The sequence below is a fragment of the Halictus rubicundus genome, chromosome 15, assembly GCF_050948215.1.
Source record: "Halictus rubicundus isolate RS-2024b chromosome 15, iyHalRubi1_principal, whole genome shotgun sequence".
Lineage (NCBI taxonomy): Eukaryota > Metazoa > Arthropoda > Insecta > Hymenoptera > Halictidae > Halictus > Halictus rubicundus.
The window spans coordinates 981,494-1,005,940 of record NC_135163.1 but is presented as its reverse complement, the minus strand read 5'-3'; the positions used below and the strand labels follow the sequence as shown (position 1 = coordinate 1,005,940).

The following is a 24,447-nucleotide window of genomic DNA, read 5'->3' as shown; positions in this document are numbered from 1 at the left end:
TTGACCACTAAGTTCTATCGCCTTCTGTCGTAATAAGAAATCAGTCAATGGATTATTCATTGCTCGCTGTTCCAGAAACCACGTATATAGACGACTTTCTAACTCTACATACGGAGGTGTTTTTCGATTTTTATGCCGTAATATGTGCCCTCCTCGGCTTCCGAAACTGGTTAAAAGTGTACACTCTCGACGAATACGATGTATCACATTTGCTGAAACTCCATACTTCTGACACAACACTTTCATTGGCACTCCTTCCTGTAATTGTTCAGCGATTCTAATTTTTTCTTGCACTGAGAGAAAAACTTTTTTCTTATCTTGCTTTTGTGCCATGGTTATAGGAAACTCTGCACTTTTAGTTTATTAACTAACAGTTTGATCTTCCCTGTGGAATAATTATTGTTTATTTCTAATAACAAGAATAATAATAACCGGAAAACACTTGATAACAATAATAATAGCAACAACGATAACAATAAGAATAACAGAACAACAACCGGAAGCGCGAACAATACTCGAAAATCGAGTAATTGATCTTGAACGACAATTTCAGATCGTACGTACAGCGATGCGAAGAGTGAGATCTGACTACACCGGTTGCTAAATGCTTTCTGTCTCCGGGGGTTTTTCGTGGACAAACCAAGGGTGTTTGAAAAACCTAAATGAGGAAACACCTCTCAAGGACGCTGAGAAAGTCTCTCTCGAAATTATGACTCCGGCACAGAGTCGCCAGATCAAGACTTGTTCCCCCACTCTAATTTCCTCTTCTACCACGTATTCCCCCATATTTCCGCCACGGCCCGGTCACGTGACGCATTTCGTCTCTGTCGTGCATACTCCGGTACTTGCAGAAAGAGAGAGAGAGAGAGAGAGAGAGCGAGCAACTTCCTCCCCCCTTTCGTACTCCCTCCCCTCATCTGGCGACACTGTTTCGAAAGTCGTTGCTATCGAAAAACCCTTCCGGCACTTTCTCGCCAATAACAGTACCCCACTGCGCTGGACGCGCATGCGCGAAAAAACCTGTCCAACGTACAACATTTGATCACTGGACTAACTTGGTAATGGCAACAAAGTCGCCTGACGAGGGGTGGCAGCACGAATTGAGGGGAAAAAGTTACCACCTCTCTGTCAGTACCGGATTAGCCACGCGACCTTGTGACACATGCACGACAGAGAGGAAACGCGTTACGACGTTACGTAACCGGGCCGTGGCGGAAGGGTGGGGAAATAGCGTCGTAGAAGGGGAAGGTAGAGTGGGTCTAAACTGACTCTACGTTGCTCTACGTCCCTATATATGTACATATACTGAACCATAGTGATGGTGATATTTTTTAATTGTATCGATATTTCGTATAATTATATATCGATAGCTAAAGCAGAGAGGAAATTTCCTTTCTGGAATATATATTCTGCGACAGACAGGATTAGAAATCGACCTAAAAGCTCTAATAACACTTTTTTGTCAGTCGCAACAAAGAGATCAACAAAGAAGAACATTAATATTCGTTTAACAAATAAAAAAAAAAGAACAAAAATATTTACTAAAATATTTTATTAAGAAGAGAGATTGTGTAAATCATAACTATACTCTGTGTAGACATCACTTTCAAGGATAGTTGTATTTGAAAGGCATATAAAACATACTGCTTAGTAATTAATATAAAAATGCGTTTATCGTTTACACTGATTTCACATACATTCTTGCTGTACACCACACTTAGTATTCACATAATGTATACACAATCATATCTGTAGTTGAATACAGGGGAAGTTTGCGTATTACTATTACTATGTTAAGAAATACTTGCTTGAGGAACTAATTGATTTTCCGTCTGCATGTAGAATTGTTCTCCAAACCATTCTCGGTGCATTTCTAGGTAACTGCAATAATAATAACATAGTAATTGGTTTTAAAAACGTAAAAGAAACATTTGACGCGTATTTCAGTGCAAAGTACCTGAGAAACATATCCAAAAATTTCAAGAGTACTTTTAATTTTTTATTTGGTATTTCCGCCGATTGAAGCAGATCTGGTAATTTAACTGGAAATTAAAAAATTCATTAAGTCAATTACATTGATTATTACATTTTTTTATTGAATTTTCTATTTTTCTAAAGTCACTCACCGAATAGGCGAGTTAAATGAATAGCACCATAATAAGTAGAAGGATTGGGGGGACCTTCAGTCTTTGATGATTCAGGCATTAATCTCCACTTATTTGCTTGTTGAAGCAAAGCATTAACTTGTGCAGATGTAACAACTGGTATTCTCAGTGTTACACCGCGTGGGCTAGAACAACGAGAGCTTGTACTTGCAATACTACAAAAAAGAAAAAAAAAAAGAAATTAACAATTTTGTAACTACAAAATAAAATGCAAAATCTTGTGATTCCTTAATGTTTCTATTGTACAATTAAAACACATGTTCACCTTGATAAGGTTCCTGTGTCTGGTTTAATTTCTTCATAAGATCTTAATTGTCTATTCTCATCGATAGAGCTTACTCGGCATGATCGAAGTCTTCTTTTCGAACCCGCCATAGTCTTTGATGCATTGTCAATTTCTGGATCGTGTTCTTGAAATGGTGGTAAATGCGCATATTCAGTATCTTCGTATTCCTCTTTAACTAATACTTCAGAGGTCCTTGAAATTAATATAATTTTGTATTTTCTAGAGTTTTAATGGGGTAGAACTTTAAATAAATTAGAGTATGTAAAAGTTTCGACCTTACTCAATTGGTTCTTCTTTTACGAGCGTCGGGTGTTCACTATACAGGAAAGACGATTTCAAATTACAATATTGTTCTCGTTCTTGCCTATACAGCAGAAGATCGTGCAATGTGAAATCAAAGTATATACGCAGTCCATCCGCAACTTCTCTGCATATGTTTATTTCGTTAACTGTTTTTTCTATTGTATTATTCGTTTTATTCCTCTGAGGCTTTTCTGGAATGTTCGTCAGTTGTGTTGTTGTAAAGTGTTGTACCCATGATTCCAACATATTTACAACAGTAGGTTGTGCTGGTAGAACAGCTAACTAAAATTCATATACGACTTAATATTTAAAAATATTAAAATATGATAATATTTGTGAAATTTCAGATATTGTAACAAAAGAAGTTACCTTATTTTTATTAGTTATTAGATCATGGTCCTGATCTAGAATTCTTCTTAACATGGTACCTATATCAAGATCAATTCCTGGTTTCACACTGGCTCCAGATTGGCTACCACCACCGCTATCTTCATCATCACTTGTTTCTCCAACATAGTCAGAGCTACTTTCTGTATCCTCTTCAGTAATAACTTCCTTTAGTAGTAAAATATTTTTTTCTTAATTTTGTACATTTTAACAGCTTATCATGTAATAATTACTATCAATTCATTAACCGACTTCTGTGTCATAATCTGCGTGTTGCCCTGAACTACCATCTTCCGATGATCCAGTCGTTGCAGATGTTGCTCGACTACCACCACTCCTGGCTCTTCTTCGTGGTTCTTGATTTTCAGTTTCATTTAATCGATCAGATAACTTGTGACTTCTTTTCTTACGCTCTCGTCGATACAAATATGCTCCCCTATTTGCAATTACATTGATACAATAAATAATAATTATGACAGCAAGAAGGTTATACTGATTAAAGTATATTGAATACATACAATTGTAATTGTGCTTTTTGAGCTAAGTCTCGTTGGAGTTGACGATTTTCTTCTGTATCTTTTAGTACGTACTCCTCTGTTACACAACGATCCCATGAGGAATTCCACCCCTTTTGTAAAAATATTTTAGATTATGCGATTTAATGATTTATAAATAAAATAAATAATAAGTTAATTATATGATATCTACCTGAAAATGTATTAAATATTCAACAGCTTTTCGTCCTCTTTGATCTTTATTAACTATTACATCAAGTACCTGCAGAGAAAATATAAATTAAAAAGGTACAAAGGACCAGTATCAATTTGTATTAAGTTTTATCGTACAACAAAAGTGATTAAATGAAACATAATCAAGCGTAATTCATTTTGTTCTTAATGCATACCTTGGAATCATATAGTACTTTTGCTTTTGTAGGATCAGGCTCATAACAAAGAACTTTTTCACCGTCACAAAATTTAAATTTTGGGCCGCGAGTGGAAACCATTCCTTCTTATTAAACGTTAGAATCAAATATCAAACTAATTTCACAAATAACAGTGTAGTACTGCAGATAATTAATTAATATTATTTAGACTGACATGATAACCTAGTCCATCAACACTCGAATCAACAAACATTGACGCTTACACAGAAACATAACATTATTAATACAGCCTTTTTTTTTTGTTCAAATTGTTAAACGATTTAGATTATTCACTATATTTAAGTCACAGATGATGTGCTGTCAATAATCTATTGACACAAATTTAAGTCTCCCGGTATTAAGTTTGCTTACAAAACTACGTTGGTTAGTTTGTATACAACTAACCTAACTTGAGCTCAAATTTAAGTGCGGCGCAATATTTGAAGCAATCAAGAGTTTCTAACGCGCCAAGAAAAAAAAAGTAGAATTACATTCCATGGAAACTCGACATGCATACACATTTATATAAGATGTCGAAATTGTACATTTTATTTCTGATATGTACATTTCTGGACATAAAAAATTAATAATGTTCAACAATGTAGTATTAAACAGATATGAATAGTTCTCGTCTTTATATTTTCACAAATAATAGAGGTTGAGGAACTATGTTTTGAAGAACTGTTCAAGTTTTTTAGAGACATATTTCTTTCGTGTATTTCTCAAATATAACTGTAGAAGTTTGGATCATTAGTTTCCGAATTCATTAATCTGATTGTTATAGAAATCAATTTCAAAATGTGATTGTGCAAATGTACGCTCTGTAAATATACTTAATAGTAATTATTTATAAAAGAAACTGCAATATTTCCATGAAATTGTACATTAATAATTGATCCCGTGTATACGGATATCAGTAAATGATTTTTACTGATCCCTACAGACATCGTATCACAGACGAAGTATAGGAATAGGGCTATTAAAAGCTAAAATTCTGTTTAATAAATTTCATTTCTATCAAAATTTCGTGTAAATAATTCATTTAGGGATCTTATGCCTATAAAGTTCATGCAAAAACTTGCGAAAATTTCCGTTAGAGAGAGCTGCGTATGGTTAACAAGGAGGGGTAGGATCGAGCACTTCATACCTACCAGAATTCATAGATCCACTTGTAATAGCGTAGGTAACTGTTGCATATACAGTGTGTTTTGTTTCGAAACGGGTTCGGTGTTATTTTTCTTGTAGTATATTCATGCGTTCTGTTTCGGCGTATGTAAGGAACTTGATTTTTTCGTTTCGAAGTGTTTCAAGGACGCGGGAATACTTGTCAGCGTGCAAGGAGCAGACAATACTTGGGAATAAACGGGTCCATAGATCAGTCTATCGCGAAAGGTAAATACATATTAATACATGTATGTATATATTCTACGTAGAAACAATATCTTAGCATTCCACCGTACGTCGTAATGTAGACATAGAGAATCGACGATATGCGAACAGTAACGATTACGATGTAACGAACGAAGTAACAGTATTTCAATTATACATGAAGAATGCTAAATGACTTTTTCCCGCTACTTCGTGCTAACGTACAGAGACAACAGAAGCTACAGGTCATGAATGTACAAACTTTCGATGTTGTTAATTCCTGAAAGTGTGTACCAAGAAATAAATTTGTTTCGCGGAGCATGCGTACGTTATTTATATTTCCGCGTTGTAATGTGGTATGATGGAATGTATGGAATGTACGCATTTCGTGACAACATATTTGGAAACATTTACCCACGTAAATATTACGTTCTCTATGTAGACCGGTTTTACATGCTCTGTTACACGCCTTTTTCTCGCGTGTCACATTTTATGCGGTTGTAGTACAGACCGTTGATTCTGGAGCTTTAGTATAACGATAACGTGACACACAATCGAATTCACCGCCCACAACCATGCGTACTGTATACCCGAGTGATATACTCATAAGCGCACTCGGAATCATTACCCGTGCGTTGCTCTTGCTCGTACAAACCTGTCATTCGCTATTTTCAGGCAAGATGACTTCATACTGTAATATTAAGTAATTTCTATGGTATGTCACTCGGATTGACATCATTACGTTGAGTAGACCCGAACTAAAAACAAACCCGATCATCCTACAACTTTATCGGATGACGAGAAACTCCTGCCTGTACACGATGATTTCCATTCGATCCGTCATTTTTCTTGTTCTTTACCTCGTTACAATGAATCGGGGTGTCGCGTTTGTTTGCCAAAGGACAATTAAACGATCGAATTATTTCACAGTAACCGAGTATAAGTTCGACAATCGAGCTTATCGAACTCGATGATTTGAATGACGATTAGAGGTGTGCGAGATCTCGAAAATGTCGGGTCCTGACGTGTCCTTGGAAATTTTCGGGTCCTCGAATGTGTCGGGATTCTCGAAAATTTTCGAGTTTATTGCTGTGAATATTCGGGATTCCCAAAAATTTTCGAGATCCCTGAATATATACATAGAGTTCTCGAATGTATTCGAATAAATCCTCGATTCCTTGTCTCGACTGGATACGGTCCCGACCATCGGGTACCCAACATTTTCGGGTTCTCGTATACCTCTAATTATCATTAATGATTAACCGCCGCATAGAAAATTCAAACGACAATTCCAACGAATTTATCGATCCAGTTTACGGTACGGTCGGTAGTTTCTGCTTGCTTATCGTAGGATTTTGTTGGAATAAGTCTTCTTCTCGTAAATGAGTATGAATTTTGAAAGTCACTTTGCCTTTCAATTACGTAACTCCCAAGCTTTTTGTTTTGAAACTTAATGTCACGGGACGGTTGACCGAAGTCTGAAAATTATGAGGCGAAGTCAATGCGATAAGTCATGCCACGGAAAAGAATAGTAAACGATCCGTGTCATTAGAAACGCGATAATTGCGTAAAATGTTTTATACAGTAAGGTACCAATTACCGTGCCCATATTAATTATACTTATTTTTAAAGCATAACGAATATTAAATTTTCTTCACTAAAATTAGTTAATATATATGCTACATATATCTCTTTTTAAATATACATTATGCTTTAAAAATAAGTGTAATTAATCTAGGCACAGTAATTGGTGCCCCACAGTAATTGGGTCCCTTACCTTACAGCGAGTTTGCATAACGTCTGCCAGGATTATCGAACGTGAAGAAACAGTACGACAGCTTTAGAGTGACCAAACATGATGGACCAAGGATTTCCAGGTCAACATACTACGACAACGACAGTGACAACATCGGTCACCACCACGCAACCTACTATCCGATTTGACTCATCTTATACGAGAACATTGCCCGGCATGTTAAAGGTCGCTCAAGTGGTGAGTTCGTTACAATCGATATTATACCGTTTTATCACAATGGGCATCTCGTTACTAAATCGATTCGCGTAAATCGTTACTAAAACGAACGCCCGTTATATTAAAGGTGTCCACGCATTTACTATTCAGCCTTCCCCCCTGTAAACCATAAAATATGAGGACGAAATGAAGGGGGAGAAGGTGGCTCTGTTTGTTGTAAATAATTTGACGGCGTGTGTAAATTTCTCGTGTTTCGGCTATTTTTTTGCGAAATTAGAAAATACAAGACCTACTTGAATTTATTAAGAAAACCAAATTGATAAATCAAATAATGTAACCTATGCTTGCTTACATTATAATGTTGCTGATAACCTAGCAGTTGATGCGACATACGACCGTAAAATGAAATAAAATAAAAAAAAAGATGACCTACTGAAGATGGTACTACTTTCCAGTCTTTCATTTTTCTGCTCATACTTGTCGGTAATAAAATGACTAGTAAATGCACCGCCCCGTATACGGAGATAGAGATATTAACGAAACTTAGCATTGATATTTGTTATCACTTAATTATCACGTGTGATACGCTGAACGTTCGGACAGAAACAGAACATCGAATTAAATGACGTTAAAAAAATATTTGCAACACATAATGTTAGTGATTGTAGGTATTACGAATAATTATAATATTGTGGTCGTTCATTATTTCCTAAACAAGAAAAATGTAGTTTGGCATTTCTCCTGAAAAATATACTTTAAAATTGCCATGATTTAATGAAATAATATTTAATATTCACCTCTATCTAAATGGTAAACAGAAACGTAGTGAGCAGTAAAATTTCATCTAGATTCACAAATAGTTATATTATTAATAGCTACACATTAAATATGTATTAGCATTTTGAGTGGGATCGTATCGACCCTAATATTTCGCTCAAGGGACGAAAGTATTATACACAAATTATTAGAAAATAACAATCACTGATTAGTCTAAAAGAAATCGATTGTTTAAGATTGATTCCGGAATTATCCCTATCGCGTGATGTAGAATGACACCCTTTTTTAAACAGCGATTATCACTGATCATTTTAATAGTAATGTAATGAATTAGTCTTAATGATTTCGAATTCGAGAAATAAGCCTGATTTCCCGGGTCAAACAAACCGATTTATTTTTGCGGTGTCATATCAATAAATGATACGGGCGATATAGTAACATTCGTAAAAATACAAAATATGTTTCAATTTTGTCTGATCGACAGGAAAATCGGTAAAGTTATGGAACTATGCATGTTGTAGAATTCCTCTTAATGTAAAATATTTTAATGAAAAAATAAGCAGTCTAAATCAGAATATCCGATTTCGAGGTTTTAATCAGAAACGCAAGAATGTATTTCTTTTTGTAATATTAACATATTCTTGTAGGCTTTGAATCTTCTAGGATTCATATGTATCACCGTATCGAACCAGAGTAACTCGAGCCGGGGAGGATGGTTTAATACAGTAGCCATGGGTGGCTTTTGGTTCACAGGAATACTACTCGTATTTTATCTGTTCCATATCGTCGAAAAATTCTCCAAAATTCCTTGGCTGAAGATTGTGAGTCGAAAAATTTTTTTCCTTTTTTTTTTCGTAAACATTACTATTTATTACAATTTCGAAAACTCAACTATGCGTTCACTTGAAAAAAGAATTTTTTATATACATCCTGTTATTACTTGGAGTAGAGAGGGAATTTAATTTTGTAATAAAAAAATAATAAAAACCATTTGGTTGCGCATTGATCTAATTTATGTCAAGCCTTCATCGTATATTAGTTTTCGATGTTTTGATTTGTGCTAGACCTTCTTACATGTTCTTTATACGAACGGAAATATTTTTGTTTGCAGGAATTCATATTTTGTGCAATTTGGACAGCCTTCTATGTGCTCGCCGCATCCCTTGCAGCAGACTATTCTAGACTAGCACACACAGAATCTTTCGGCGTCGCAGCCGTGAGTATTATATAATACTAGAACCTATAGAACCTTGATATGAATTTTCTTCGCATTGTATTTTTATTTTATTATCACATAATATATTGTTCCTCGTATTAATTTCATTTTTCATTTTCTTTTCTAATGTACTTTGTTTTATTAATTAATATTTAGGGATTATTCCGAGATGGATAATCTGCACTTGATATGTCCAAAAACATACTAAATTGTCGTGTAACTAGAATTCAATAATTTGCACATCACCGAAGCTTTTATATACGTATATAGTTTGCACCATGTAACCCAAAACGTTGTAATGTTTCGTAAATTATACTATATTCATTATATCTGAAGACATTGTAAAAATGTTCGGACGGTGTAATAAAATATTATTATTACAGGATGATGCACCTAAAGGTAGCCACTTAAACATTTTCTACAATTGCGATGAAAATAAAATAAAATATATTTTCTGCACAATTTATTGCAATCAATGGTCAAATACATAGCAACCAATATTGTTATGCCAATATTTTTTGTCATATGCAGTAAATAATCATCCCTTGATTATCCACTGCAAGTGTATATTGATTCTCAAACTGAAGATTCAAAATAAAATTAATTTCCACCAAATTCCACAGAAAATCTGTTTTATAACATCGCAACAGAAGAAGATATTTAAATGAATCACTAGAGATATTGAATGAATTTTAGAGATATTTAAATGAATTTTAGATGAACCATTGCCGTGTATGTAATTGAAATACATTTTGTTTTTAGTTCTTTGGATTTTGCGCGATGGTGGCTTACGGTTACGATGCCTGGTTAAAGTTCCATGCAGCGAGGAGCGGTGCGTTAGCACAGGGGCAGTACACCCCTAAGCAAACATCCACAGTAACACAGAGTCCTGAGTATTAAATTTGGATTCGTATGGGAAAAATGTGGACCAGTCTCGAAACATATCGTTACTTCTTCGTGTAGGATCTATCAGGATAGATCAAACATGTCTCTTGTGTGTTATAGGTCGTAACCCTCGTACGCTGCATACACTTTACAAAAAAACAGGGCACAATGGATTTATCAGTTTCATTGACTTCGTTCGATTTTATTAGGTTACATGTTAGCGTACGTGTGCACATGTGATTGAACACGAGCACGATATTCGATAATCTTGTATCTTTGTACTATAAGGAGATGTTATCCCGATATTCTAGTATACGCATGTTTTTTCATCTATAATCTATACACATGTTAATCGAGTCGTACGATAATTGTACATTGTTTCACCAGTTTCGAACGTCTGTTAATATTGAAATAATATTTTTGGACCAATAGTATATACATAAATATATATATACATATATATACATATACATATTTGTATACATGTGTAAGAAACGCCTAAGGATATATTTAATCAGTATTGTGTTCATGCTCGAAGATAGCAGGTTTGCAACATTTTTACTCATTTTTTTGTATTTAATTTTGTACGATCAATGGTTCGATCGCATCGCGTCCCATTACTTATCATAATGGCAACTGGGCGGACAATTATATCAATTTATTTATAGACTGTGCGTATTGAGTCGGTTGAAAGGATAATCATGTTTCCGGACGTGTTTTAAGTTATTCGAATTCTATCGTTGTTGCGTGTACCCGCGGTATACTGACCGCTGGGCGATAAGGATAATTTGTTATAATTTATCGGTTACTATGATATTATGCAATGTATGTATTTCTTATTATGTCTCGTTATTTTTATTCGACAAAACTTCGTACAGGTACCTACGATCATATGTACACGATATAGAAATACATGCTAAATAATATAAATACGAATTTTGAACAATGCAAACACAACGACAATTGTCACAATAAAACTTATGATATTAAGTGCTGTTACCTTGATGTTCTCTTCAGATGTTGTTGTTAAATAAGATAACATGGGGCTGTAAGCTCTTGTTGTTATCAACACGAATGCTTATTTTGCGCGGTGCGATTCCTTCTATTCTTTTTTTTTAAACACTTGTAATTTTCTCTTTAAATTATTATAATATTAATATATTTCAACATATGGGAAACGAAAATAACATTAAAATCTTTAGATTTTGGCAACAACAGACCTCGAATATCTATACTACCGCTTTTACTTAACGTGAAAGTATAAGTTAAGGGTTTTTGTTAATTTTTATTACTATAACGAGGTCTGCGCGATTGTTTTTTACCCATATTAGAGAGATCTATAGTTTTACCATCGGGAAGCACTAGCTTGTTCTCTTGGTAGTCTACAAACCCGTTCTCATCTTCTTCGCGTTGCTCCTCGTCGCATCTGATCCCAGTTTCGTACGTGTACTCGCGACGAATACCGTCTGGGTCGATGTACCCATATTTGCCTCTTGTAATGCAATCGACGCCGATCTGTTCCTCTTTGTACGATCCATCATCGTTTTCGAAACCCCAGGTGATCGAGCCATCTGGGTTGTCATTGCGATAGCGTCTGATGATCTGTTGCGAAAGGACACGATTAGATTTTCTCGAAACGAACATGATCGATGCGATTCATTTAAATTGATCAGTGCACTGTCCGCCACATCTCCGCTAAATTACCGACATTTCTATGTATATAGCTTGTCAAATTGACACTCTCTATCTCCCCCACCTCTACATTACGTAATTGTTACACGTGCTATGTTCCACTTTTAAGCAACTAATGGTATACACAATATTAGTAATGACTTCCTGCCGTGGGACTGTGATATAATCTAATATTTGTAATTGGGTTTCGATTGCTGGTGTAGCACTCGTTGCGTATCGCAGTTTTCACTTTACCCGATCACTTTCGATAAACGGATCAATAACATTCAGACGTTTCTCGCCTGGACAATAATAAATAATTATAAATAGAATAGGAGTATAAGTAATTCCCTCAGTTAACTGAATTGCCTCGCTACAAATTTGGAACGAACGGAACGACAGAGGAGGATTACTAGATTGTGGATATTATGAATTTATGACAAAAATCAGTAAGGAGATGAAATATTTAAGTATTATAATATTGTTATAGGGTAAGGGACACAATTATTGTGGGGGTACCAATTACTGTGCCTGTATTAATTCTACTTATTTTTAAAGCATAATGAATACTAGAAAAGAGATATTAAATTTTTTTTATTAAAATCAGTTAATATATGTTATATATCTCTTTTTTAATATTCATTAGCTTTAAAAATAAGTATAATTAATATAGGCACAGTAATTGGGGGTGCTCTAACCCTATAAATTATACAATACCATATTAACATGTATACATAATCGTTAACATTTTGATTTTGTACAGTAGATGAACTATTATTTATTAACTGGAACTACTGAGAAATTATACTATGGTAATTTTGCGGATCGTGTCCCAAGTTTCTAAATGAATTTGATCAACTCACCTGCGCGACAGGTTTCTTTCCACGGCCATCGTAGACCTGAGACGGTTTCACAGGTTTCGGAGGTGCCTTGACAGGTTGTTTGAAAGGTTCCTCTATGGGTTTCCTGGGTTTGCTGGCTTTTGGCGCGGGACGATATTGAACGGGTGGGGGTGGTTGTGTCGTTGGTGCCGGGGATCCTCTGACTGTCGGTATGGGTATTTGTTGCAGCGGACGATACTGTACCGGTAGTGGTTGCGGCGCCGGTCCCAAGTTCGAACTCCTCGATATCGAGCCCACAGATCCTAAATTCGGTATGGCACGCGGTATATTCTCCTCGCTGGTCTCCTGGCTGTCCGATTGCTCCTCGCTCAGCTCGCCATCGTCTTCTTGATCGCGATCCCGCGAAGGTTCGCGATTTCGCGGATCGTCTTCCGGTTCCTCGCTCACTGGCTTAACCAGCGGAGGCAGTGGCGGTGCTGGTCCCGATGGTGCACCGAGCCGCAGTATTTTTGGCGGTGTGACGAATCCTGGACCAGTTATCGGACCATCCTCGGAGCCTTTTGGTCTGCTGCTTGCAACCATCAAGTTGATGAAATTTCAGAACGTTTTTCTTTCTTTTTTTTTTTTTTTTGTTAAAACTCCGAACAATGTGTACATGAAAATTAACGAATTAACCGGTCATACCTGAACGTAATCGTTGGTCGTCGTATTCGTTGATTGGCAAGTGCAGCTTGCGTTGGCACCGCTGGCCTAGCGGATGGCAGTCTCTGAAACCGTGCCGATCTCAACGACAGGGGCAACCCTTTCGGCGCCAAACCACCGTCTGCATCCGGATGATATTGCGCCGATACGAAAGTAGTGAAGCTCACTAACAACTGCAATCAAACATTTCTCGATCAGCTTTGGTCTGACTCGAATCCCTTGGAAATAGAAACCTCCGCGAAGCTTGTCACCCTTGCAGCCTCCTACTATCGCGAAATTTACATTCAAAAGTTCAAAAAGCATTCAACAGCTTATTCTTTTTTGGCAGCCACGAGTAGCAACCTGGGAGACGAAGGTAGCCCTCAAAATTGGGAAGGAGGGGTGTAATTCGAATTTTCTTATCAATTCTGACTGTACTTCAAGTTTTCAAATATTCTATCTTAGACGTTGCAACCTTGTCTTGAACGCTCAAAACAGTTTTGGTTTTGTGATGTTGCGAACGGTGGTCGAGTATGGACGCATATTGAAAAGTTAAAAGAAAAATTACAAGAAAAGTCTGCAGTCTGTTCGTAAGATTACCACGTCATCGGTGACTCGACAGGATCATTCATACGGCAAGAAAACGCAGTGTCGTTTCTAGCATTGGTGTCACCCGGTGGGGTAATACACGGTGTCACCCCTTCTCCCCCAATATTATATAAAACGTTTGGTCGTTATGTCTTTCCTGTTTTAGGTTTCACGTACTCATTTTTATCATGAATGCATACAATCCGCAGTCTAGTGATTAATTTCCTTTAAACCCGAACGAAATACTATTTTGTTGTTGACTACATATAATAAATGTAAACTTCCTTCTTTTTCTAGGAAATTATAAACGACAAAGAAGTTCTAATCACTGCAACCGTAAAACAAATCATAGTGCAAGGGGTTACAAAACATTGGTTGTCACCCCCACGAGGGGGTGACCCTCATACCATCACCGTCACTCCCATAACGACGTCACTGAGGATGCGTCGTTTCTATACGAAATGTTTATTATGCAATTTTATTATACTATGCAATTTTCACCCGTCATTCCAGTTCCTTTTCTCTTTATCCCGCGTTCTGTCTAAATGTCAATTGTTCGAGAAGTTACGTGGTCGGTGAACCAATGGCGGGTACGCAAGACGTTGCACGACACCGTCGCCTGGGTATCGGAATCGAATCACTTTCTCTTTTCTCCAGCATTCGACGAATTTTACGCGTGCACACGTAACGCGGGACGTGTCGGTGGAGAGCACACGGTCCTAATTATGCGTGTACGTGCGCGCAGGAACGTAAACCAGAATCCCGAACCGGTAAAACGCTTTTAATATAGGAGACACTGGTCTCGTTCGAGGAAAACCTGTTGCAACGATATCGAACGAAACGTATACACGAAATAAGAACAATCGGGCGTTAAACTGCGACGGATTCAAAATGCAGAGAGAAAATCGATTTTTTGAAAACGAAAAACCTGAATACCCCCTTCAAAGCGCCGCGTGTCCTTTTTTCTTGCACGAGTATCTCGCGTTGCATAAGAATATGAAATACCGGTCGTGTTGTTGCCATTAAACGTAACAAGTTGTCGCGCCGGAGTTCTAACGAATTATCCGAGGGAAATTGAAATGAACGGCGAGGCACGGTTTATCGACGCGTCGGCGTCAGCGAGCGCAACAGGGCGTGAAAGAGGGTGCTAGAAAGTCCGCGGATTTCTGCGCCGTCCAGGAAAGATAAAGCCTCGAAGGACGTTTAACTCTGAACGTGGAAAACTGGTCGAAAAATGTTGCCACACAAGTTAGACTAATTTCGTTTCCTGCATACAAAATTTTCTGCAGACGAGTTTCGTTTACACGGTTATCAGAGCGCAGTTAGCTCGAGTTAGTTTGTTCTTCTTCGATCCTGCGAGTCAGAGTCTGCGAAAGCGAGTAACACATGTCGTTTCAACGTTAAAATTTTTCTAGAAGAATTTCATCTCGTGTTTCGCTATTACCGTAATCATCCAGAGTTAATATTACCATCCGACAGAAAGTGATGCAATCGGGCTTATGTCGATCCGGAAGTGATCGGGTGTCTTAAGAGGAGGGTGAATTACTATTTCAGGATTATTGACGCGATTGTACTTGGAAATTATTATTTTTATTTGCTTATCTATGGCAGTTTTATGGTTCATTGTTTTTCTTCATTTTTGTGTAGCATCGAGCGAATTTCAAGTATCCAGGGACGACGAGTGTATGTGACACGGTACGCCATTTTGACGTGACAAGGTTAGCCATGTTTACGGTGTTAACTGCAAACTGTTAAGTTCGTGTATTAATAAGCTCTACTTCCGCAATTTCTGTGATTTCGTGCGTATAGGTTTCCAACCAAATAAAAATTTCAATTTTTTTTCTCTCTTGTTAACGGTTACACTCTACCTTCATTTAGAAAAATACTTTCTTAGAGATTTATGGTGCATAAGAAGACACAGTAGACACGCGTATAATAATTACCTAAGCATGTAGAAATTACGGAAGCATAAATACATTCACTTTTAGAACTGCTTCCGCCTTGAAAAACCAAAATCTAACAAAAACGTTGCTTCTTATGCGTTTAAGAATGTTTGCATCTATTTCGAAACTATAAATTAAGCCTATACAATTAATAACAAAGTGAATATCTTTATGAATATTACAAGACGCGTGGAAATATGTGACATTTATTGCACGGATAAATCAATTTATTTAACAATTTCTTTCGAAGCAATTTCGCAAGTTATATTAGATCATCCAATAAGTAACACGAATTTTCCTTCACGTCTTTGGAAAGTGAATTACAGAAACCCAATTGCAATTATTAGTTTTCTATAGATATATATCAAGTTGTAGAAAGCGAGAGGGCTCCAAGGGTCATGATTTATACTTCATCTTCTAAAGATGTGAAAGGAAATTCGCATTACCTACGGGATGATCTGACATTTCGCACTCATTGGCAGTGTAAAATACAGAATCTGAAATCAGTCGCTCTGACTCTGGCAGTTTTAGTGGTAATTCTCATCCACACGCTGCTCTCCTAGCAAAAATTCACTAATTTTCTATTTCAGACACTGCACAAATTTTTATTGACAAAACAATTCAGAACTGTTTTTTAACACTTTACCTTGCGCAAGCCTATCAATAGGTTCACCAATTTCTGAGCTATATGTAATGGAAGCTGGACGATTTTCTTTTAAATAACAATTTCAGAAGTAGTCTTCACATTATAATGATTCTAAAAATCAGTCGAATTTTGAATGAAATAGCTGTCACATCTGAACAATTTATTGAGTACAATTTTGAATTCTTCTTTGGGGAGAACAAAGACTGGCTTTTTAATGTTTTAGGTGTCTTTTGTTTTAGATTTATGCATTTGAAATTTAGCCGTTGTCAGAGACGCGTCCGAATCGTTGCAAACCGCGAGGAAGATGTTTTTTGGAGTGGTTGAAAAGGAGTTTTAGGGGAGTTTTGGCTGAGGCAGCATTGTAAATTCTTGCGTTTCGCTGGGGTATCTGAAACAGCTTGTATTGTAGCAATCTCTAGTCAGGTCGAGCCGGTATCGGCGTTCACCATATCCTCTACAGTTCCTGCAGTCCGCAGGAATGCACCGGTCTCGTTGATGCGAGGGGGGAAAAGAGAGATAGAGATAGAGAGAGAGAGAGAGAGGGAGAGAGGTAGGAAGAGAGGGAGACAGAAAGACAAAGAGAGACGGAGAAAAGGAGACAGGCGGTTGGCGATCCGAGTGGACGTGGATTTGTTTCTTACGGGGCTTGCACTTCGTTCCGAGTCGAAGCACGCGTATATATATTTAGAGGGAACGCGACGAAAAGTCTATTCGACTTTCTTGCGGGGCACTTTCACTCGGGGCTCGGCCTACTGTCCACGGGCGGCGGCTACTAATTTTCGTCCTTCGTGCATGAGGATCGTTAAGAAACGCGTTCAAGATCTTGCTACAATTTCTCCCCACCTCATCCGTCGTTTCTTTCTCATTCTCTTTTCACCGACTCCCAGTCTGTTCATTCACTCCCCCTCCTTCTCCTCCTCCTCCACCTCCTCTCGCACTTTCACTTTCTTTCGCGGACGATTTTCATCTCTATTCAGGGCCAGCTTCGCGATCACCGTCACGTCCCTGTAACGTGAGATCTTTTCGATATTCCCGATCAGGATGCCCCGACGATCCTTCCGATCCTCCGTTGAATCGACCGAACGATTGATCCTGGATCAATTTTTCCGTTCTCGAATGGAGATATTATTTGAGCTGGTCGCAGTTCACAAGCCGATTAACTCCACGAAATAAAGACTAGAGATAATTTGAAAAAATAATACACACGCAGGATACGATTAGGGTAAGGGACTCAATTACTGTGCCTATATTAATTATACTTAGTTTTCATTATGCTTTGAAAATAAGTGTAATTAATATAGGCACAGTAATTGGTACCCCCCCAGTAATTGGGTTCCTTATGCTAGAGCTTTCTGTTGAGTTCGTGAAGCAACTTCGTAATTATAATTAATCGGCGGTGTTGCATTCACGAAATCCTCGATGACTACCGATCGTTATTCTGATCGTATCTTATCGATCTTTAAGTTACGTTCACACTGTCACATTTTACACTTCTTCGTACATTCACGTTTAAACGTTCTTTCAATTTTTATCGTCGATTATTAAAGTTTATTGCATGTGTAAAAAGTTAAGCATCGATCGAGTGCTTTTCCCGTGGAATGTGAAACAACTCGAAAGGTGATTTAATCGTTTTGGCCTGCGAACGGCTCGTTTACGAATCGACTTTTAATTCCCCGATGTGTCGATCGTTAACCTTTTTCAGCCTGCGTTACATCATTTCAATCTTTCTGTTAGCTTGCTCCAAAAGTATCGTTATTATTTTATCTGCCTTCTTAAAAAACTAGTCTGAATTTCAATTGAGTGCATTAATAGACTACGAAACAATCCAATACACTTTATAGTCTATTAGGTGAACACGATAAAGCTGCAACTTCCCTTTTTACAAATGACATTACCCAAGTATCACACGCCGATTTTAATGAAATTTATACGGGGTATAGTTTGTTGAAAAATATTTCACACCTATTTTTTTCTGCAATGATCTATATCTAGGGGGTGAAAATAGCCCACAAAGTTGGGGTGAAAACCCATTTTTGCTAATTTTTCGGAAACTAGACGGTCAAGCGCAATGATTTTTCCTTAAATTCGTGCGTTTTCTGATATAAAAAGATTTCAGAGAACAGATGAATTTTTAAAATATTGTTCAAACAAATAATTTTTAAAAAACTAAGTAAATACAGCCTTGTCATTTTTATAAGCTATTTTAATCGCTTTTTGTGTTTGGTAGGTTCAGCGTTAAATTAAAATTCGAAGATAAAATTCAGATGTTTATACATAGACTTACTCAATAAAATATTTTCCATTCTGTTCTATTTCTTTTTGCCATTTCTGAGGCAACTTACCTATGAATAAATACCTGAATTTAATCTTTCGATTTCAACTTCAAAATGCTACAAACTTTCGTTCCAACCGAATATATTATATAACGTGCAACGAAAGAAATTCGAATAGACGAACGATTTTGATTTATCAAGTGGTTCGTCTATTCTTGAAATGAGTGCTTTGCAAGTAGAATGCGATTGCACGCGTCAGCCAAGCCGCGCCGTAATATTCTCTCGCGTCCAGCAAAATGTAACGCATAAAAAGATCTCGAACTTGATAAGGGAAGTATGCTGTCTGTCCATGGGTTTTACATAATCCGATTACAAAGTAACAGGTTCGGACGGAAAGTCCGCTGGCTGAACGTGTCCACACCGTCCACGCGGACATTGGAGAGGGCTGATCGAAAGGAATGTCAAGTATAATGGAAACTCTATATATGTAAGTTGATACACATTTCATATATTGTCTAACAACTCGTCTTTCGACTTCGGCTCTCACAGTGGATCATTTCTTGGCTGCGCCCTTCTACCTTCACACCCTGATATATTTTTCAGGGGAAGCGTATTACATAGTATTCTAACTAACGAACTTGCGATCGTTGCGTCATGCGGCAACTTTAATTCGTATCACTGCTATAGAAGCTAGTTATATCGAGTTGTTGCATATGAAATGTCTAGACTGCGCATCTTTATGCATAATAAAAAATATTCGCATTGATTGCTAGGCACAGGAGCCAAATAAAAATTTCTTTCTACTTTTAACCATCTTATTAAGCTGAAACTAATACACCGGTATCCTTAAATCTTTTAAATATGTCCACTGCTTTAAATCGTGCATACCAATGTTTCTTATAAATGGAAATTATAAAGAACACCATCTGGCCTGCTAAAAAGTTAAACAGTCAATTTTCGTATTGAAACGTAACATAAATTAGTTCGGTCATCTTCAAATTTTGACACATATGTGTAGGTGCCATTTAAGGCAGCAGATAGATTAAACAAATTTCAGAATATCAATTTATTAATTTTCAGCTTAATAAAATAATTAAGGGAGCAATGAAATTTCTGTTTAGCTTTTGTTTCTTGAAAACGAAGAACACTTTTCCTTCTGCATCGAGATCTCCAGTCTAGAGAATTACAATCGATCAATTATAAAATCGTTAGCTATAAGCAAGTGTTATTTAATCACAGTGAATTTGCAACGGGTCGCGACTAAAATTAGTATATTTGCAACCGAACAAATTTACGTCGCAATCTAATACGTATACATATGTTTGTGAATTGTTTAACAAAAACTGAAGTGAAACGGAAATCTATTCGCTCGTGCGTGTCAAGCGCATTATTTCAACTTTCTTTCACATTTTGAACAGATTCGAGAGAGAATATTAGTTTATATTTTGCGGTCTATGCTTCCAGATTTGTGGCAAAGGAAACAGGCTGGAACGGAAGTCTGTGTGCTTAACGATGATTTTCGAATTTCCATAATTAGCCTATACTGCATCTTTCATCACAGAACGTTAATCGCGTTCTTACCACCTCGTTCTCGTGGTTCAGTAATTTTAGTACGGTCCATTGAGCACCGTATAGTTTGTTCACTCTTTTTGAAAGGTACCTCGCTTTGCAATCGTATCAGACATTCGCAGTTGGTTCCGGACTAAATTGTGGGAACGCGATAAAAAGATTTGTCTACTTTAGCGGGTATCGATCAAACAAAATAAGAACCTGAATGAAGTATCAAATCTTTTACTTTTGTGAATTTTACGACGCCACTTGGATGACTCTATCTGTTATTATTTATTTATTATGCCAGGGGAAACCTAATAAAACAAAAAAAAATGTTTTTCGTAAACCAACGGAAGCCACTGGAAATAGATAATTACCCGAAAAATCTTCTAATCGACGAAAGAAATTTTTCCTGACTTTCAATTTTTATCAATCTAACGGTGAAAATGGAAATTCGCATGAACATCCCGAGTCTGCTTTCTTGTAATATTAGAACAGTGAAACTGCGGATTTTCATGCAAAATAAAAGTTTTCTACATGGAGCCACGTACAAATTGCTTTTCTTTCAAAAATTCTAATATCTTGAACGTCGATATCTTTAAATCCTTTTAACTTGTTTACTGTTTTCAAAACTAGCTACTCGATTTTGTTATAAATATCGAAAATCCACAGTCTAATAATAACCGCATTTACCAACCGTGACCAAGATTTGAAGAGCTTCACCTGATTCATCGAATTTAGGTATACAAAATTTATTTTATTTTCGATCTAGCGAAACGTTTTATTGCTGCAAGAAATTTCTGTTCTAATTTTAGCAGAATAAACAATATAAACATGAGTTCGTGAAAATTTACATCACAATGTTTTATACTAATCCTTGTACCAATACCCAGTTACGATACTTTTAATTTTGCTTAATCCTCAGACGTTGATCAGGATGAAAATTCATCCATTTACTATTTTTATACACTGCAAAATAATCGAACTTTTTCTGTTGGTGTTGCGGAACCTATTTCTTTAACACTAGCTTTTCTCTTATTTTTTTATTTTATGGTTTTATGTCGCATCAACTGTTAGGTTATTAACGGAACACTAAAAGTGACAATTTTCCATTACTTTCAAAATAACAAGTATGCGTCTATCCAAATTTGTTGCCATTTTGTTTCGAATAAATGTCCAAAGAATTTATTGAATAATTCCTCATGGATACATCTTTACAATCTCCAAAACCGTAAATTAAAAATATTAGAACCCGTCATGTTGACAGGTCCCGCAAACCTAGTGTTCAAATATGACGCTATAAGTGAAACACAATTTGTTAATTTAAAGTGTAGAATAAGCATGGGTGAATTATTATACTAGGACCTTCCATGCGACTATTTCCGAGGAGCGTGCGAGAGTACAAAATGTTCTCTATGCTCTTGTCAAACAGTAAAACCATTGTAAATCAATACTTTTTTGTATAATTATTAGACTGCCGATTTCATGCATTTATGACAGATATGAGTGGATGAGATACGAAACCGTGAAAACATTGGAAAAATTAAAGAGTATATATCATATCTAGACTGCGGATCTTTATGCAAAATAAAAATATTCTGCATCGATTGCGGGAAGCAGTAGTTAAATAAAAATTCATTCCATCCCTTACTAGACTTTTTACGTTGAAAAGGACACAACAATATTCTTAGAATTTTTATATTTCTCACTGTTTTATATTTCGCCCAATTAATTTCGTCAGAAATGCATAAAAATCCGCAGTCTAATCGTATCTATCATTTTTGATCGATTAAAAATCTTGAACGAAGTACATTTTTATTTAGCTTCTGTTTCACACAACCGATTCGGAAACTTTTTATTTTGCATAAAAATCCACAGTATAATAATGACGAATCAGCTTACGAGACATGAAAATATGCGCTAGGGAAAAATTTTTAGGAAAAATTTTCGACGTTGAAATAAGGGTTGAATTCGATAAGAAAGAGGTTGCGTGAATTCTGCGAGGACGCGTGGGGGTCGAAACGGACCCGGTCACTGTGTATCGGCGCAGCCATCGAAAACGCCCGCCGTCCGAGGGTTCAAATGGGGGTTCACAGGACGAAAAAAAAGAAAAGAAAAATAAAGGAATGAGAACACTTTTGGGTACTCACGATCACTGCGACGCGCATGGCCGTGTCCCGTGGTCCCGTGTTCGCAATGGTGGTCACGCTGGGTGTGGTGCCGGCGCGTTTATGCCTCACACTACCGTGAACGACTCCCCGTCTCCGTGTTCTTATACCTATATCCCCGTTTAAATTCCTATGGTACGAGCAACACGCAGGCCAACTTTCCATCGGCCAGCAGGAATTGTGCTCCGCGCGAATACGAGACCGCGAAACGTTTCGGCACGCCATGCGCCATCCGGTATTCTCTAATTCCGTTGCTCGCCATGTATTATCAGTACCCTGACACCCTGCGATCATCTTTCTCCCCTGATACGCCATTACCGATTAATTGCCCGGGAGAGCCGACTCCTTGTTCTTCACGACATCTCAACGAATATTCTTAATAATTATCCTCTAAGCTTGGTCCCAAAGTCTTTTCCTGGATTCTATGGGGAACCCTTGATTCGATACTGGATACTTCAACGCGTTCACTACCGTGTCATCCATATACGAGAATTATTAGGTTGTTGCATATCAAATGTCCGACTTTAGAATTGCAAATCTTGTAAAGCGTTTCGATCAAGAAATACTAATACAGTCTAGGGTAAGGGACACAGTTACTGTGGGAGTACCAATTACTGTGCCTATATTAATTATACTTATTTCTAGAGCATAATGAATATTAAAAAAAGAGACATTAAATTTAATATTTATTCCGATTTAAAAATAAGAATAATTAATGTAGGCACAGTAATTGGTACCCCGACTGTAATTGGGTCCCTTACCCTACAGGTTTATTATATGTAGATCACTTCGAGTTACTCGCTATAATAAAGGAAAACGTTTTCAACCCTTTGCACTCGAAGCTATTTTAACTCCAAAACGAAACATTTCTTCCGATCTAAAATATTTCCCTTCTATATACTTTTTTTTCGTGTTATATATACGCAAATGGTGCAATTTACTCGTGCAATTCTGAAGTGTTCAGTAATTTATTAAATACAAACAAATTTAATAATGTAAAAAATATTTTCAATAATGATACAGCAATTTTTAGTGGCGCCTTGCAGTCGCCATTCGAGTGCTAAGGGTTAATACTGCACTTGAATTTTTTTACAAGTTAGAACAATTACTTATGACGTGGAAAAGAAATTTTGGAGGAAATTGGTCGGAAGTGTAGGGAAAATACTTGTTTTTTACAACTTTTTATGTGGGCCTTTTATGTCGAAAATTTAAGTATTTTGTAGATCTGTGTCGATTACATACATTCTGAAAACGTCCCTTCATCGAAGGACTCCCGTGGTTTCCGGGAAGAAGAAGAGCAATTAGAACTGTAATGATCGTTTATCGACACAAATGTTCGATAAAATGTAAGGTCGGTTTAATTTTATTATAAAGAATACATTTTTACAGACATCGCCAGCATTTGCGAAATAATGTTTGTGCGACGTTGGCTGACGGTGGTTGGCGGTGGTTGAACGAAGTCACGCGTACGTGACAGCGGTCGTCAATGTGTATGCACATGGTGTTGTCGGCAACGCGTTAATTACCAAAATTGCAAACAAATCAAATGTTCGCGAAGGTAAGCGAATATAGTATGATTTCAAACCGTGAATCTTTCTTTGGTTATTATTTTATACAAGCTGCAACAAGGAAGAAATTTATATTGCCGACCAAAGGAAAACGAACACTTTTCGTATTTCACAAATTCTAACTTGACTTCACGATTAATATCGAAGTGAACTCTATTGTTGGCGCAAGAACTGTGGTAAATATTCTGGAATGCCTTTTTCTATTACGTGTCGTTAACGGTAATAGGGACTG

At 36.9% G+C, this 24,447-nt stretch overlaps 3 protein-coding genes across 9 annotated transcripts; 1 reads left to right on the top strand and 2 right to left on the bottom strand.

Moving 5' to 3' along the window:
* Positions 1-1,581: 1,581 nt before the first annotated feature.
* Msl-3 (male-specific lethal 3) lies at positions 1,582-4,849 on the bottom strand. Of its 2 annotated transcripts, XM_076801436.1 has the most exons (11): positions 4,291-4,845; positions 4,046-4,207; positions 3,850-3,918; positions 3,660-3,769; positions 3,394-3,577; positions 3,124-3,309; positions 2,732-3,036; positions 2,431-2,643; positions 2,127-2,320; positions 1,958-2,042; positions 1,583-1,881 (listed from the first exon to the last, which is right to left on the bottom strand). In XM_076801436.1, exons 2-11 carry the CDS (start codon positions 4,145-4,147, stop codon positions 1,794-1,796), a joined length of 1,536 nt encoding a protein of 511 aa, XP_076657551.1. In that variant the 5' UTR covers positions 4,148-4,207; positions 4,291-4,845; the 3' UTR covers positions 1,583-1,793. The 2 variants fall into 2 exon arrangements, with proteins under 2 accessions (XP_076657553.1, XP_076657551.1); XM_076801438.1 differs by having other exon boundaries at positions 1,582-1,881; positions 2,127-2,290; positions 4,046-4,849.
* Positions 4,850-5,200: 351 nt separating this feature from the next.
* On the top strand, positions 5,201-11,220 carry LOC143361803 (CKLF-like MARVEL transmembrane domain-containing protein 8). Of its 6 annotated transcripts, none has more exons than XM_076801486.1 (6): positions 5,227-5,245; positions 5,369-5,458; positions 7,219-7,427; positions 8,831-9,004; positions 9,295-9,399; positions 10,162-11,220. In XM_076801486.1, exons 3-6 carry the CDS (start codon positions 7,290-7,292, stop codon positions 10,297-10,299), a joined length of 555 nt encoding a protein of 184 aa, XP_076657601.1. In that variant the 5' UTR covers positions 5,227-5,245; positions 5,369-5,458; positions 7,219-7,289; the 3' UTR covers positions 10,300-11,220. The 6 variants fall into 6 exon arrangements, with proteins under 6 accessions (XP_076657603.1, XP_076657602.1, XP_076657600.1 ...); XM_076801490.1 differs by having other exon boundaries at positions 5,228-5,245; positions 7,242-7,427; XM_076801489.1 differs by having other exon boundaries at positions 5,228-5,245; positions 7,196-7,427.
* Positions 10,733-23,139, bottom strand: LOC143361800 (uncharacterized). The gene is made up of 4 exons (XM_076801483.1): positions 22,630-23,139; positions 13,482-13,672; positions 12,819-13,365; positions 10,733-11,886 (listed from the first exon to the last, which is right to left on the bottom strand). Exons 1-4 carry the CDS (start codon positions 22,960-22,962, stop codon positions 11,563-11,565), a joined length of 1,395 nt encoding a protein of 464 aa, XP_076657598.1. The 5' UTR covers positions 22,963-23,139; the 3' UTR covers positions 10,733-11,562.
* Positions 23,140-24,447: the final 1,308 nt, after the last annotated feature.